Source organism: Oncorhynchus mykiss, chromosome 22, assembly GCF_057628025.1.
Source record: "Oncorhynchus mykiss isolate SJ-2025 chromosome 22, ASM5762802v1, whole genome shotgun sequence".
NCBI classification, from domain to species: Eukaryota; Metazoa; Chordata; class Actinopteri; order Salmoniformes; family Salmonidae; genus Oncorhynchus; species Oncorhynchus mykiss.
In genome coordinates this window covers 15,368,225-15,385,364 of record NC_143043.1, presented here as the reverse complement: position 1 = coordinate 15,385,364, position 17,140 = coordinate 15,368,225, and the positions used below count along the sequence as shown (strand labels likewise).

At 42.6% G+C, this 17,140-nt stretch overlaps 1 protein-coding gene across 2 annotated transcripts; it reads right to left on the bottom strand.

The window, feature by feature from the left end:
- Nucleotides 1-2,957: 2,957 nt before the first annotated feature.
- Nucleotides 2,958-10,130, bottom strand: arglu1a (arginine and glutamate rich 1a). 2 transcript variants are annotated; one of them, XM_021578992.3, is made up of 4 exons: nucleotides 9,545-10,130; nucleotides 7,464-7,689; nucleotides 5,022-5,105; nucleotides 2,958-4,468 (listed from the first exon to the last, which is right to left on the bottom strand). In XM_021578992.3, the coding sequence occupies exons 1-4, from the start codon at nucleotides 9,874-9,876 to the stop codon at nucleotides 4,304-4,306; spliced, it is 807 nt and encodes a 268-aa protein (XP_021434667.1). In that variant the 5' UTR covers nucleotides 9,877-10,130; the 3' UTR covers nucleotides 2,958-4,303. The 2 variants fall into 2 exon arrangements, with proteins under 2 accessions (XP_021434667.1, XP_021434666.1); XM_021578991.3 differs by having other exon boundaries at nucleotides 7,464-7,728; nucleotides 9,545-10,106.
- Between the last annotated feature and the right edge of the window lie 7,010 nt (nucleotides 10,131-17,140).

Sequence of the window (17,140 nt, the reverse complement as noted above, 5' to 3'; positions counted from 1 at the left end):
TGATTTATTTCCGACTACAATTCATTATTTTATTATAATTATTTTAATTAGTCTATTATAATAATCATTATTATTATGTTATTACAAGCTTATCAACACCAGTCTACAACAATGTGATTTCTAGATAATAGGCCTATAGAACACTTTCCTTTTTTTTTTACGAGATTCACCAAATGTAACCTATAATTAACTTCTGTAGACTAACCCGGTAAATTGAGACAGCTCAAGGTAGCCTGTAATTTAGTTTAATGGACGGTGATTTGATGAGTCATTGCAACCCACACACCTTTTCCAAACTAAATTAGGCCTACGTGTATCAGTCCAAACGTGTGAATTTGACACATTTGAACAGCTTCATTTAATCAGTGGTGTATTTAAGGCTACAATTGCTTATTGCACTGTTTGTTTAGCTGATAATCAACGGGGGGAAAGTCACACGAGATAGATAATTGGGGGTCAGAGTGGAATGCGGCGGCCGGGTTCCGATTCTCTTGACTGGAATCAACACACCGCGGACTGTGACTGTGACAATCTTTACCAGTCAGGCTACACCGCTAGAATGCCCGCCGTCGAGTTGATGCATATTGGCGAAGATTAAGAGCATTAGATAGGCTACATTCAAATGAAAGATGAATGAACGGTTAAGGAGGAATAACAAAAGGTCGAGATACACACGTTAATGTTATAAAGAAACGGATGCCTGCATATAGTGCTAATGTAACACTGAAATAAGTTCCTTGTTTCTCCATTTTATGGGCCTAACGTTACTTTAAAAAGGATCAAATACAAAAAAGTGCAGCCTATATAGACGCTTAGCCATTTTAACTTCCCTGAATACACCGTAGGAAGAGGGTCCTGAAATAGTGTCATGAGTCCAGATAATATCCTGCCTTCGGGAGAAGAGAGGAAGCGGTGAGTTCCTCTGTCTTAAAAATACCCTTACCTTGCTAAAATAAGCCGCGAACGATCGGTAATGACTGCTCTGCTCTTTTCAGTCAGCAAGTCTAGAAAGGGATCGGGAAATACACACAACCTCTCTTCAACACATTGGGCTAAGCCTCTGAATACGGTCTTACACTTTTATAGCACGTTCAGCTTCGAGGAAAAACTAATCATTTGTAAGAGGAATTTGAGAGTTTTGTGAAGCATATAATCATTGAATATGTCCATTGTGAAATAGGCCTCAGGTGAAAGGCCTTAATATATATAGGCCTAATAATAATTATACATTTATGCCTCTTTACAATATCAAAACGTTTTAAATTAAACACCAGACAGCCCAATAAAGTATTTCAATAATTATATTATGATTATCATCATGTACAGTTTAGCTAGAATAAGTCTCTAATCAGGAGCATATAGACCTTTGAAAAAGTTCGAACTTTCCATCTGTAATTAGTCTTGAATTGCAGTACTAGGCTATGAAAAGTCTGTAAAAACAATAGGCCTAAAGCATTGCGTTGTTAAAAGAGCACTAACATTGATAGAAATAAGTGTGTGAAATTGTGAAATCTCTATCTCTTATATAAAAACTATATATAGTGGATTAAAATGAATTTAATATGAGGCTATCACTGAGAGTGTCTGTAAATTGCTGGAAAACCTTTTTGGCAAAAATAGTTGGGCAGAAAATAGACAAGCAATTAAAAAGTGGCTGTGTTGCTTTTATCTTTACATAGCCTACTTATTAAACAAACAAAAAAAGAATAGACTTGATGTGGCTAAACTTTCCATATTTTCTCATTTGAAAGGCCCTCTAGCCAGCGGGACTCTCATGGGCCGTACCTTTGTTTATTCAGTTGCTCCTTAGTGTTACCAACTTAAAACGGAGAACATCTCAGGTCCATGGGGGTCCTGAGCCTTTATCGTGATCAAACGGAGTCCTGCTGAACCCCCTATGCACCATGTCGATGAAAGTACATTTGCCAGTGAAAAGTGGCCTATAGCCTACTCTATTTTCCAAAGTTTTCCCGGACCTAATGCATCGTTTCAGAGCTGATGGGCTCTTTCAGTTGTGTTACAATGGTGTCATATTTGTCTTGGCACTTAGTTTGTGTGCGTGTGCGAGAGAGAACATCACTGTCATTTTTTTTTTTTACCCTGTATGTCTATATAGTCGAGGTTCGAGCGAGGGTATAAAGGTGGTTACTCACGCATGGGACGGTCGCTCTCACGTCCAAGGTTTGTCATGTCAAATATGTCAGTTGATTCTTGGGGCACGAGGTCCTATGATGCACCTGGAAGTTCAGTGACTCGCGTCAGGTTCCGTCTTCCAAAGAAGTCGCTGAGTAATTACAAGCACATTGTTGACTTGACATTGATAAATAGGACCCACAGAGAACGTAGAGTCACTGACGGATAACTGATTTTGCTATTATATTGTGTAATAACTTGCTGACAACTTCAAGATGTTGCCAATACTTGCATTACTTTATGCATTTTGACCGGACAGCCTTGCCATTGAAAGGGACTAGATAAAATAATTTCCAAGCCACGCGCAAATTACGCATGCATTCAAAGGTGTGAGGAACAGTACTTACCATGGGGCCGCAGAATAATTGAGACGACCAGCCAATCATGAACCTCAATTTACATCACTACAGAGACCAACTAATTGTCCAAATACAAACTCATTTATTTAAATGCAGTGCAAACTGCAAATCGCCTCTCCAAAACATCTACGCCATTAATTCTAATTAACAATATGTTATATTTGACAAGTAAATACAATATCTCTAAAAGGGGTTACAAACTGTAATCCAGCTGAAAGGTGAACTCCCCTGGAATGTGTGTGGAGAGATCCAGTAAGGAAATCCTATTCGATGAGCAAAAAGTGATGCATTGGCTGTATCTTTTGACCAATCAGATATTTTGCTAATAATTGAGCTGCCTATGTAAATGCAGCAATTGACATGAGGAAATAACCATTGACTAAAAACCACAATCTGAGACAGTTGTACGCATTCAATGGTTTTATTGGTGTATTGTTCAGTTCCCATTAACACAATCAGGAAAATTACCACAAGACAAGTTTCACTTACTCAAGAAGCCCCTTAAACCTACCAGAGATCAGCCAGTCAGACATACTGACACACACACACACACACACACATCCAAACATGCACATCCACCTGGTTAGATCTCAACATGTAGCTAGTGAATCTTACCTGGACATCCTTTACGAACCAATAGTCATTTTAAGGGGACCCTTTAAGGGCGAGGTTAATATACTACACCAAAACTAAGGAACAGAGGTGCACTGCTTCCACCGTCTACTTGACTTGAGAGAACAATTCACTCGGCGATTGAACAGTTAAGAGTTCATTAAAATGATGCAAGATTATAAATCCCTGTCGCGCTTGTCTTTCGTTGTTGTGTGGATTCATTTCTATTTTACAGGAGTAGGACACCAAATCACAGCAATTCTAATATTACATCATACAGGAAATGTCTGCCCCCCCCCCCCTCCCCTCCCGACCATGGATGAGACGCATCATATCCCGTTCCAATCCTGCAACGCGCCCCGGAGCCACTCTATGGGCAGTTTGGGAATTGGCCTGGGTTCACCTGTGCAGCAGAGCGTCTTTGATCACATGCTTGGTTTTTCTATTTGCCGCTAAACTATCGAGGAGCAAAACATTGTAGAAACTTGGTAAAAACACGAGGATCAATCATCAGAGCAGATGTGAGGTGAAGGGAGGTGGAAGACAATCCTGTCAGCTAAAGTGGAGGTGACTGTGTGCTTTACTGCATATGTTACCCCTGCCTTGTCAGCTTTCTACGTTAGACACACACGGCACAGGAAAACCCAGGCCAACTCCCAAACCACCCACAAAGTTTTAATGAGCCTTAACTGGACACACACACACACACAAGTTATGAGTTTCTGTCCTAGCTTGCTTACTGTTCAAAGTAAGACCTAAGTAAGGGCAGAACCAAGTAGTGACAGCTTTCTACACGACAGTTCAGATCCTTAAAAATGGAAATACCCCCCCCCTAAAAGAACAAACAATAGTCACTGGGGGGGGGGGGGGGGTTGAGAGAGGCCGAGGAGAGGGAGGGAGGGAGGGGGGGGTCAGGGGGCGAGACAGGTGTTAGACGGTGTGCGGGCAGCCGTCCCTCCAAGGCTTGGTTGGGAAAGGTCTGTAAAGCAGGGAGGTGCGTGACAGGAAAGGAGCCATGGCTCTTCCGGCAGCCCTTCGTTCAGCTTTCCACACTTAAAAACACACAGCGAGCGTTCCAGAGAGGAGGAGAAGGTGAGCACTGGGGGGAATGGAGGAGTGCAAGAGGAGGGATGAGAGGCTCATTCGGTGGCCTTGAGGGAGAAGGAGAGCTTGGGCCGGGACTTTCCCTTGCCCAGGATCATTTTCTGCTCCTCCTTCTGCTGCCGCTGGCGATCCTGATCCAGCTTCATCCTCTCCTCGTGAATCTTTCTCTGCTCCTCTACGATACGCAACTGCTCCTCGGCCTGGTGGGGAGACACACACAGAGAACAACGGGTCAGTTCAGGATAGAGATTCTGCAGTGCCAAAATACTACAAACTGTTTGCTGTTACTTTTGATAGACTGTTTGATATTAGCCTTAAGATATTAAATATAATCTGTTTGTTTTGCTTTCTGCCTTGTTTACTACAATCTTGGCGTGTCCATGTCGTGTCCAAATCAAATAAATAAATCTTACAAACGAGTTAAGTGCCAGACAGAATATAAACAGGCAAGGGAAAAACAATTATTGTTAACGGCTACTGATAACCATCAATGTAAAACCTATGCCAGAATGCAATACTACGTTGTACTTGAGTTTCCCTGGAAATCTGTCAATAACCTCAATTTCATAACAAAAATGCCAATACCACTTTCACATGAAATCTACAATGACCACGTATTTCAATATCAGCACGACCACATTTCATCATGGAATTGCCCCGTTTGCATTTTGGGGTTTGGGAAAGTAGCTAAATATATTTCTCTCTTTGTACAGAAAAGAGAGGAGAAGCAGAGGCGAGTAGAAGAGGGCGTACCAGCTTGGCCTGAGCATCGGCAATCTTGCGGTTATTCTCCTCCAAGATTTTCTCCAGCTCCTCCCGTTTGGATGTTTCTTCCTCCTAAAGGGGTGACACGATGCCATGTTAGCGCGCACACAGGCTACGGCCGCACAACATCCCTACACAGACACACACTCCCACATCATTGACCTCAACATACACGCACACAGTGGCACACTCACTTGTCTTCATCCTACCACAAAAGGAGTCTGCTCAGGCTCTCCCTCGCACATCATAACCACTCTTTCCCATTCTTTCTCGCAATCAACCGGCAATGCTTTTAGAACACAGGAGAACAAAATTTGTCAAAAGGGAAAAATAACCCCCCTTTTTTTTTCTCTCTCCCGCTATTCGTGACAATACCCTCCCACATAGGAATCCCTCAATCACACCTTTAGCCTTCACTTGATTATTAAGACATTAAAAGGGAAACCCACTCGGCACACTCAGACAGAAACAGATATAAAAAGACAAACATTCTAAAAAATCTATTTGCCTCTTATCATCATCATCAATAATAAAGAGAAAAAGGATACAAAAAAGGAGTGAATAGTTTTGGCTCACCAATGTACGTATACCTACGCATTTTCCTTGCCTGTGTACCTACACAACTGGTGAAAGCATTCGTCATTAAACGGTTGAATATTTACTGTCTCGTCCAGACTGTGTCCCCTGCAGAGACAGAAGCGCTCCTGGGGAGGGGAGGGGGGCTGCCATACGCGCCAGGCCCGCCTGTGGCCTTCCTCTTTAAAACTGATCTCTGTACTGCTAGCCTGCCGCCCAGCTCGCAGTGACTCTTTAAAGCCGCTCTCAGCTCACATCGAGACAACATAATGCAGCAGCAGAGTACAGTGGTGTACAGTACAGTGGAGCAGCACTGTGCGGAGGAGTAGGGCTGAACACAGTACAGTACGTGAGTGAGCTGGGAGCTGTCTGCAGGCCAGTTCAGGTCAAAAGGTGTTAAAGAAGGTGGTGTTAACACAAGTTGTGTCCAAAATCAAAATCATGAACAAAAAAAAAAATTTAATAAAAAAAACACCCCTAAGGAGAAGCAAGTCATGAGGACGTCACAAAGAGTACATTTGTTGTCGTTTTTCTTTAAAAACAAGTTAGTTTCAACACAAAAAAAGGAATATTAAATAAAGAAAGAGGGTTAACAGACAGGGATAGACCAGAGATTGTTGACCTTGCAAACAGGAAACTGGAAATGGAGGTCCGTCATTGTTATGTATTCCAGAGCGGATGCCTTCTAATGGGAGCTTTTCAAAACAAGGATTATTAAGAGCGGGGAGGATAATATCAACTTTATAGGACACAATAAACTAAACTGTGTATGTAATTGTAGCCTATTAAAACAAAATTCACTCAAAACAGAAAGCGGCCTTCCTAGTGTCAAAGTAACTATTACCCTCCCTTCCCAAAAGGTACGTCTAGGATGTGTGTGTGTGTGTGTGTGTGTGGGGGGGGGGGGGGTGATCTGAATAGGAGAGATGGGGGAGGGAGAGCTCAGCGAGGCGCACTGGGGCCACATTTCTCACCCGATTAGTACCGAGCCACTGGCCGATTCCTGTTTGAGTCAGGGTCGCTGGACATTGGCTGCTCCTCTCATTCACATAACATTATGACTGTACAAACCATGGCCCTCATTAATGAAGCCTGGAGAGAGAAGAAGGCCCAGCATCTAGTCTACTCAGCAAAGTGAAGGGCCTCAAGAAGACTACAGTCCACACTAGCCACTAGAACAAGAAATAGAAAAAAGCTAATTGGGCTATAGGGGACTGATTTGTCACTAATAAGCCAAAGCTTCTCATCCCTATTTGTTTGTGGTTGGGCAAACCCGTGCTCGCTGCCTACCTGGGGGAATAAAAATGTGCACTGAATATTGGACACAAACAGAGAAAGTAACTGAATGGAATGTCAATTTGAAGAGAGCTCTTTATTAGAGATGTAAAAAGGAGACATTTACAATAATGAAAATAAAAGTTATGAATAACTCTGAATAGGAATGTATGAATGGGGAAGGAGGGAGATTTATGAGATTGAATAAAGGGATGAAGTCTGTAAATTCTCATGTCTGCCATGGCAAAAGTTTCACCTGAATCCCCCAGTCTTACTTTGACTGTCAACTGCCAAATATTGTCCATTTCTCCTTCAATCTACTACCTAAGTGGAAACCTGGGCTCTTGCCCTTTTAAAATCACTCAATCTACAACTTCTGAAGCTCACAGAACTCTATCACCCATCCCACCGATCCTGTACTGACCCTCAGCCATGACAGCAATGCAATACCCCCACACCCTCCATGTAGAAGTGAAACTTGTGCCATGGCCATGTCGGGGGAAGGGGGGACCCCACTTTCCAGAAAAGTGGGGAGGGGTGGGGGGGGAGACGACTGCGTTCCCAACGACCGAGCGTTACCTCTCTGGCCTTCTGGGCCTGCAGCTCGGCATGCCTCTGTCTCTCCAGCTCCTCCAACAGCTGGCGCTCCATGATGCGCTTGGCCTCCTCCACACGCCGCAGCACCTCCCGCTCGATCTCGTCCCTACGTTTCTCCAGCTCCTCCTCCACCCGCTTGGCCACCAGCTCCTCCACGCGACGCGCCGTCTCCTCCTCGATCAGCTTCTCCTCTATCTCCACCTGACGGCTGCACGGCATGGGTGGGGAGAGAAAGAGGGGAGGGTTGCTGACATGGTAGCAAAAGTGACATGACACGATCAATGCATATTCAGTTACCGTTGAATCAATGTACCCTAAAAGCCAGATTTCTACAGAAACAACCTCTGGGAATTGTTCATTTGTAAGCTTATCAGGGTTATAAAACTACTTACATAAAAAACTTTTTTCCCCCCAAGTATACATCTACATATATATCTATATCTATATAAAGGTTTAACTTAGTGTTTCATTGATTTGGGATTGAATTACAGCACATGGCACTATGGAATATGTACTAAATGTGCATGGGGAAACAGATTTACCCCATTGACTAGACAGACACCCTGGACAACAGGAGATAAGAGTCCCGATGTGACAAGACAACACCCCCCCCCCCCCCCCAACTTTCGTGGGAGGAAGTGAGCCTGTCCAGAGCAGCAGAAGACTGGGGGGTAAAGCTAGGTGTGGGTCAGTCCAAAAGGCATGCTCGAGGGAAGTTGGTTTGTGCACATGAACACAAGTCACGGATTTAAACCATTTCAGCTGCCCTATCAAAAGGACGTGATCGTTGTCACATTGCCTCAGGCACAACTGAAAACACGGTCCCCCTTTCCGATTTAATTTGGTTTAGTCAAACATAACAACCAGGAAACCTAAAACCCGGGTCCTTGCTTATCTGGTATCCATGTCTTTATTGGACATTGTGTGGCTGGTTAAGTAGCCCTGTGGTTAGCCAGTAAAAGGACACAGCAGACTAGATGACTACTGTGTTGTAAGTATCAGGTGTCAATCAGCCACTGGCCAAAAGGTGCACAACAGCTGCTTCCCCCAGTCTTTATTTCTGTCAGACCAATATCACCTGCCTACAAACAGACAGCTATAGCAGAAATGATGTACAGACACCTACTACAAAAGTAGTTTCCCCCCAAATTGCACTTAAATTGTGTGACACCTGGATAATGCAGCAAGACAAGTGAAGGAATTTTGTTGAGAAACAAATAACAGATGAAGTTGTCTGATCGTTCATCATTACATTTCCTGACTGAACTGTAGCTTATCATAAGTCACTCACTCAGAATGCTACTTTTAACTGACAGTCAATCTTAGTGTTGCAGGGGCCAGATGAAAGTCCAGTGGTTGGACTTCAGTGGTTGAGAGCCAGAGGGGCATACCTGAAATTTCTCATTTGACAGGGGAGCAACTTACTGTAGTTGACGCCCTTCCCTCCCCTTTCAACTGTTTCATTTAACCAGTGATTAGGCCTAAATTATAATTATGACATTAAAATGTATTAACTCAATTTGGAAATAAAATGTCACACAAGGCACAGCTTGGAGTCAGGATTAATATTGTTGACAACCTTTTTGAGGACACGTAAACTAGCCAGAGAAATCTGGGTCACGTCATCCTTAGATCGTTGATATCGTCACTAAATCGTTGAATTGTGATGCATGAAACATGATATACAATGTGGCCACTCAGATTGCCACTTACGCACAAATACACAAATGTATAGTTACTAGATGCATGATAAAAGGATTTGAAATGTATACATCCCATTATCAGACTAAAGAAACATGTGATTTGCAGCCAAGTGCCTTAATTAGTTAGCTGGTTGGCTAATGGTGCAGGTACTAACGTTAGTGTTGTAGGCTTGCATGGCTGATTTGGGCCTCCTCTCACAAGACAAGTAGCTAACGTTAGCTAGCCAGTTTACTAGCTTGCTAACTAACGCCTATGCCTGAGTGTATGGACGGGTCTATTAGCATTGTAGCTAACTAGCGAATGTAGCAAGCTAGTTAGCATGTCTTTCATATTGTATAGAATATTCAGTTACGACTCACATCTTCCTCTGTCTTTCCATCTCAACCTTCTTCTCCTCCTCCTCTTTTCTCTGTTTTTCGTCCAAGGCGCTTCTCTTGCTCAACGTCCTGCCGAATATGTCGATTCTCTCCGGCGGTGTGACCGCTCTCTCCCTTTCCCTGCGGGTCGAGACTGTGGCTGACCGGGAACGAGAACGCGACTCTCTGCGCCGGTTCCTCTTCGCTTCACGGGACTTGGATCGCTTCTTGGACCTCTCCTTGTCCCTTGAACGCGACCGGCTCCGTTTTTTGCTGTGCTTGCTGCTTTTGGAGTGTTTGGAACGGGACGAACTGCGACTCCTCGAGCGACCCATGGCTAACGTTACCTCCTCAAGTCGAACGTTCCCAGTTAGCTAGTTCTATCGTTGGAAATAGCACGGTGATACTCTTACACCTCACTACCTGCAATATTTGCTCAAACTGTATTGCTAAACCATTCGTATGTCTCAAAATGTTTCATTCGAACGTGGTTATTATTCTGCCCTGATAATCTGCGGCGCTAAAGCAAGATGGCGACAAGCTCCCTTTTCCCACAATGCAATGCATTCGGCCTTTTCCGACTATCTTCGGAATCTGCCTCGCCTGTGCTGAGTTGAACTCGGCTGTGCTATATGCAGCATGATGGAAATTAAATTTAGTTAAACAATCATTTTTGATAACGTCGTTTGATAACATCAAGGAGGTGAATTGACAGGAGTGTGGTCAGACCAATCATGTATATAAACCCTGGATTGATGATGCTATTCTGTTTTTATTTGTTTATAAATGTGCAAACATTTCTACAGTGTACTTTCTGAATGCACTGTAGATTTCTATGATTGGTCTGGACCAAATCTGAACCAAACAGACATCTATGTTTGCTTCAGATTTGGTCCGGACGGGACCAAGAATCAACATCCTTGGATGTTAAAATCAAGGTTGGTCCGGACTGCACACAAAAAAAGACCATAAGACCATGAGCTGCATAAGTTCTCCCAAACTGCCACCTAAAGTCACTTCTGTTCAGCTGTACTCCATCTAGTCATAACCGCGAGTAGATGTAGCATATTTTGAAATCCTTGAAATAACATGATTATAAAGTCAGGTGTTACAGAATAGCAAGCCTACCATCAGTGATGGGAGATAGCAGGCCTAAGATACTTACTTCATCAGCATTTCTGCATTAGGCATATAGTTCCAATGATTTGGGTATACTTTGCCGATTCCTCTCTGATAGGCCTTCCCACTCATACTGTACAACTAAACCAGATAAATTCCATATCTGCACCACAAAGCCAGTGCCACTGCTGATATTCATTATTCCCTTCAAATCAAGGACTGATTTAGACCTGGGACACCAGCCTTCCTCCCCTCAACCTCCTCTGGACACCAGGTTGGTGCAATTAATTATAGAACAGAAAACCAGCAGTGACAGAACCTCCAGGCTTGGATTTGAATACCTGTCCCCTGCCATAAACAATATACAATGAGAATATGTGTTTAGTGAATTGTTGCACATCATATGGGTAGTTATTTGGAACAGGTGGATAGAGCAATAACTAACTATGCCACAGCACTTCTACATTAAGTAGTTTAATTACGTTACAAAAACATGTTGTGTCTTAGTTTTCAAGATAGCTAACTGATCTAAATGGACCTGTAGCAGTTTATAGTTGAACCCTTTTCAGAGCACTCAGTGTCTACATGTGTCTCAGTATTTATCTGTGTTAATCTCTGAATGTTATTTTCAGCTGAGATACGTCCCAGCAAATATGTCCACATGCTGGATAAAATGTTGGCCCCATGTAGGCTGCCCACATTCGCTCCACATTGGACCTAGCGTGGACAGCCCATATCTGGTGAGAGGAGCCCTCACTTTGCTTGAAATAAGCCCATCCTTTCCCAGCAAACATTCCCACATGGGCACCATCTGAGCCCAATGCGAGTAAAAACATTGGACCCATGTAGGATGTCCACATTGGCCGATGCACCTTTGCTCATCGGCTCTACATTGGCCCGAAGGCAGGGGACCCCAACGGCAGCCCTCACTTTGCCTGAAATAAGCCCATCCTTTTTAGTGACAGTTCGTTCGAAAACGAACAGCTCTTTTTGAGCTCTTTTTGGTGAACGTTGGGAACTGAATCGCATCGATGGTTCCCTGATTTGCATACTGCTACGACTGCTTTTTTTTGCTTCAAACAATGATTATCTGCATATAGATGGGTTAATTGTTTAGCAACAAAACCGACGTGTGTGCAACTATGGGGCAAAACAGACAGGGTTGGCTTAAATTGTTGACAACATGTAAACTATATTTAATATCCAATGTTTATTGAAACATAAATACATTTGCACAATGAGCACTTGTCTCTCTGATCCATTGATACAGTTGTTGGTTAGCTAGATAGCAATATTTTTTTCCATATTACCATTGACATGAAGTTAGTGAAAACCACTCAAAACATTGTTGGTAGCTATCTGGCCATCCAGAACTCACGGACTTCTGCCCCATTGAAGCGTCCACATTGTTTTCCTGATGTTGTCAGCTAACTCATCCATACGTTAGAAAACCATTCTCCGAAGATGGTGAATCATCACTGCAGAAACAATAAATAGTGGGGGGAGCACGTCATTCTGGTGCACGCTCATTTTTGCAGTGCGTAAATTTGGATGGGTAAAAATGTATTTTGAACGTGCATACGAAGATCTGACATAATGGTGGCCTACTGTTTTGGCTTTACAGTACTAGAGATTTGCAATTTCCATGGTTCTAGGTACATTTTCAAGCATTTTGAATGAACAGCCGTTTGGGAGCCAAATGATCCGGCTCAACGAAAAGACACAGAATGCTCATAACTGACTGTTTTGAATTGGCTGGATGTTACATTGAATCAGAAAGACAACAGTGGTCCACCACCCAAAGGACACCCAGCCCACTACACACAACTGTGGGAAGCATTGGAGTCAACATGGGCCAGCATCCCTGTGGAAAGCTTTCTAAACCTTGTAAGAGCCCATGCAGCAACGAATTGAGGTTGTTCTGAAGGGGGTGCAACTCAATATTAGGAAGGTGTTCTTAATATTCTGTGCAGTCAGTGTGTGTGTCTATATATATGACAGCAATAAGCAACTATATGACAGCAACAAGCAACTTTGATACATACGGGAAACTTTTGAGCGTGAAAAACCCAGCAGCGTTGCAGTTTTTGACACAAACCAGTGCGCCTGGCACCTACTACCATACCCCGTTCAAAGGCACTTAAATATTTTGTCTTGCCCATTTTCCCTCTGAGTGGCACACATACACACTCCATGTCTCAATTCTCAATTCTCTCAGAAAATCTTTCTGTAACCTGTTTCATCCCCTTCATTTACACTGATTGAAGTGAATTCAAGGATCCACCCCATTTTTTTCAATTTTCACCTAAAATGACATACCCAAATCTAACTGCCTGTAGCTCAGGACCTGAAGCAAGGATATATATATAGATCTGGTAAAAGATAATACAAAGAAAAAAAACAACTGTTTGTATTTTCTTTGTACCATAATCTTTGAAATGCAAGAGAATGACATAATGTATTATTCCAGCCAAGAAACAATTTAGATTTTGGCCACTAGATGGAAGCAGTGTATGTGCAAAGTTTTAGACTGATCCAATGAACCATTGTATTTCTGTTCAAAATGTTGTATCAAGACTGCCCCATGTGCCTGATTGGTTTATTAATAACTTTTCAAGTTCATAACTGTGCACTCTCCTCAAAAAATAGCATGCTATTCTTTCACTGTAATAGCTACTGTAAATTGGACAGTGCAGTTAGATTAACAATAATTTACGCTTACTGCGAATATCAGATATGTCTATGTCATGGGAAATTTTCTTGTAACTTACAACCTCATGCTAATCGCATTAGCGCACATTAGCTCAACCATCCCGCGGGTGTGACACCGATCTGTAGAGATCCTTAAGAGGTATAACATCAACAAGGGATCATAGATTTCACCTGTATTCACCTGGATAGTCTATGTCATAGAAAGAGCAGGTATTCATAATGTTCTGTATAATCAGTATATACAGTACAGCACCAGTCATAAGTGTGGTCACACCTACTCATTCAAGGGTTTTCTTTATTTTTACCTTTTCCTACATTGTAAAATAATAATGAAGACATCACATTTTGAAACACCAGATATTGAATCATGTAGTAACAAATAAAAGACAAACAAATCAATATATGTTTTATATTTGAGATTCTTCAAAGTAGCCACCCTTTGCCTTGATGACAGCTTTGTACACTCTTGGCATTCTCTCAACCAGTTTCATGAGGTAGTCACCTGGAATTTCAATTAACAGTTGTTCCTTGTTAAAAGTTCATTTGTGGAATTTCTTTCCCTCTTAATGCGTTTGAGACTATCAGTTGTGCTCTGATATGGTAGGGTGGAATACAGAATATAGCCTTATTTGGTAAAAGACCAGGTCCATATTATGGCAAAAACAGCTCAAATAAGCAAAGAAAAATGACAGCATCATTCATTTAAGACATGAAGGTCAGTCAAAACGAAACATTTCAAGAACTTTGAAAGTTTCTTCAAGTGCAGTCGCAAAAACCATCAAACGCTATGATGAACCTGGCTCCCATGAGGACTGCCACAGGATAGGAAGACCCAGAGATACCTCTGTTGCAGAGGATAAATTCATTAGAGTTACCAGCCTCAGATTGAAGCACAAATAAATACTTCACAGATTTCAAGTAACATACACATCTCTACATCAACTGTTCAGAGGAGACTGCATTAATTCATGGTCGAATTGTTGCAAAGAAACCACTTCTAAAGGACACTAATAGGAATAAGAGACTTGCTTGGGCCAAGAAACACGAGCAATGGACATTAGACTGGCGAAAATCTATCCTTTGCTCTGATGAGTCCAAATTTGAAATGATTGGTTACAACCACCGTGTCTTTGTCAGACGCAGAGTAGGTGAACGGATGATCTCAGCGTGTATGGTCCCCACCGTGAAGCATGGAGGAGGAGGTGTGATGGTAAGGCGGTGCTTTGCTGGTGACACTGTGATAATCACACTTAACCAGCATGGCTACCACAGCATTCTGCAGTGATACGCCATCCCATCTGGTTTGCTCTTAGTGGGACTATAATTTATTTTTCAACAGGACAATGACCCCAAAAACACCTCCAGGGTGTGTGAGGGCTATTTGACCAAGGAGAGTGATGGAGTGCTGCATCAGATGACCTGGCCTCCACAATCCCCCGACCTCAACCCAATTGAGATGGTTTGGGATGAGTTGGACCACAGAGTGAAGGAAAAGCAGCCAGCAAGTGCTCATCATATGTGGGAACTCCTTCAAGACTGTTGGAAAATTATGCCTCATGAAGCTTGTTGAGAGAATGCCAAGAGTGTGCAAAGCTGTCATCAAGGCAAAGGGTGGCTCCTTTGAAGAATTTCAAATATGACATATATTTTGATTTGTTTATTTGGTTACCATATGTATTATTCCACATTTTCATGTCTCCACTATTATTCAACAATGTAAAAACAGTAAAGATAAAAAAAAAACCTTGAATGAGCAGGTGCATCCAAACTTTTGACTGATACATATATATTAACAGCAGAGAAAATGAAAGTTTACAATATATATCGTGTGCACTTATCAATCTTCTTACAGACTTCATCATTGGCAGTGTACAAGTAATTTTATTTTAATGTCATACATCACAACAGATAAACTGGAACGACACTCTCACTAACGGTAGCACAAAAATAACTTGTGACCTTTGACCTATTAGGTTCTGTCTGACAGAAAGATTATTCCGAGATAATTGGCTTTAAAGCACCGAAACCTCATTGGTTTGAATGTTATCAGCGATTTTGATCTTGCATTCTTTTTTAACTTAACAACATGAATTGGGGAATTTAAATCCACAGCCCCAATTCAAATGAGCCCCGCCTCTACATTATGAAGCAGCTGGGCTTGGTATGGGCTGGCATGTTTGGCTGGTGTTCAATAGTCTGTGTTGGTCTGGTATAGGCTAGCCCATGTTGGGCTTAGTGTGGGGTAGCCTGTGTTGGGTTGATGTGGGCTTGTTGTGGGCTAGCCCGTATCTGGCTTGTGTAGGCTTGTAGGCACATTGGGCGAATGGGGTCATGTTTGCTGGGGTTATCAGGTAGAGTTTTTCTTATTTTAGGTCATTCTACAGGCACAGGCAGGGACAGATAGGGGCATAGGCCGGTCTATGGCAGAATGAATGGGGCAAAATGACTTGACAATGATACAATCACAACTGTGAGATTACCATCCTACTCAGGCAAAATGAGGCCATTGTGATAACTCTTGAATCTTTGGAGTGCTGCTCCAAAAATAAACTGCCATTACTATATTTAACACTCATAACTCAGTGGTCCAGTGAGTCAATGGAGAGGTCAGTACCTGTGCTAAGAATGAAAGTGCTCTAAAGAGAGATATTTTCCTTGTCAGTTTGTCTGCTATTTTGTATCCAAACCAATTCTAATTGAAGAGGGGCACGACTTTTATCATTGAGTCATGTCTTTCTAAACATAGTTGTGATGATGACATCCATAATTCTGTTTTGTTTGATGCAGTTCCCCTCCATGTTTCCTATGACATGACAGTCACGTTGGTACTTCCTGTACCATGTAAAAAGAGACCTATCCTCATCCTTAGCGTGTGTTAGTGCATTCTGCGGGGAGGTTTTAGTTGTACTGTCGCTCTCTCTCGCTCTCTCTCTCTCTCTCTCTCACCCTCCTGCTCCCTCCTTAGCTAGCGAATCAATTTCCTCCGACTTTGGTGTTTTTTTAATGATTCATGATTTCAGCTCCTTGAGATGAGTTGAATCAGCTTTAGAGAGCCAGGATATCTTATTTTTGCTTGTTACAGTTTGACATCAAGGGGAGATGCTTAAAACTCTTTTGATGAATAATAGAAAGTGTTACATAAAAGTCCCAAAAAACATTACTTATATGATCTCATGGGGGGGGGGGGGGGATCGGAGAAATGGTAGCGCTGAAATGAGAGTTTGGAGACTTTGTGGTTTCTTTACTAGAGGCTGGGTGAGAAGTGGTGGAAGAAGTGAGGTGGGCAATAACATGAGACGTGAATAGCAATTATCAGATTGTCTCATACCTTCCAATGATAACTTCACCGTTCCTACATCTCTCAGAGATAGATAGAAAGACAGACAGGCTACCACGCGCAGCACTCAAGTTAATCAAAAGTCTAGTCCTCTTTCAGGTGTGTGATCAAAGTTTTCACCGGTCACTTTTCAGATCCCCTGCCCCTGCCTTAGGTGCTCTTCAGGGGCAGAAACGCTTAACAAACACAGGATCTCTTTTAAAAGGGCCAGCACATTGTCATATTGTCATGTTGATGTCTCAAGGCTCCTGGCATAAAGCCCCATTGAAGGGGAGAAAGACCTGAAAGCAAGCTTTTCCCTGTGAATGAGGGTGTTTCTTTCCCTTGGGATGAATGTATGAGGGTAAGGAGGGGAGGGTAAGGGAATAGAGATAGGGGTTGGGGTGAGGGGTGAGGGAAGGGGGGTGGCAGAGGTTTAGGGGGTCAGTGGA

What these genes read in the sequence shown, in the direction of transcription:
- arglu1a (XM_021578991.3), bottom strand. Translation starts at nt 9,876, where the DNA reads ATGGGTCGCTCGAGGAGTCGCAGTTCGTCCCGTTCCAAACACTCCAAA. An exon ending in ATGGAAAGACAGAGGAAGAT is followed by an intron (nt 7,729 to 9,544) that starts GTGAGTCGTAAC and finishes CTACCATGTCAG; the next exon opens with CAACCCTCCCCTCTTTCTCT. An exon ending in CCGATGCTCAGGCCAAGCTG is followed by an intron (nt 4,469 to 5,021) that starts GTACGCCCTCTT and finishes TCTCCCCACCAG; the next exon opens with GCCGAGGAGCAGTTGCGTAT.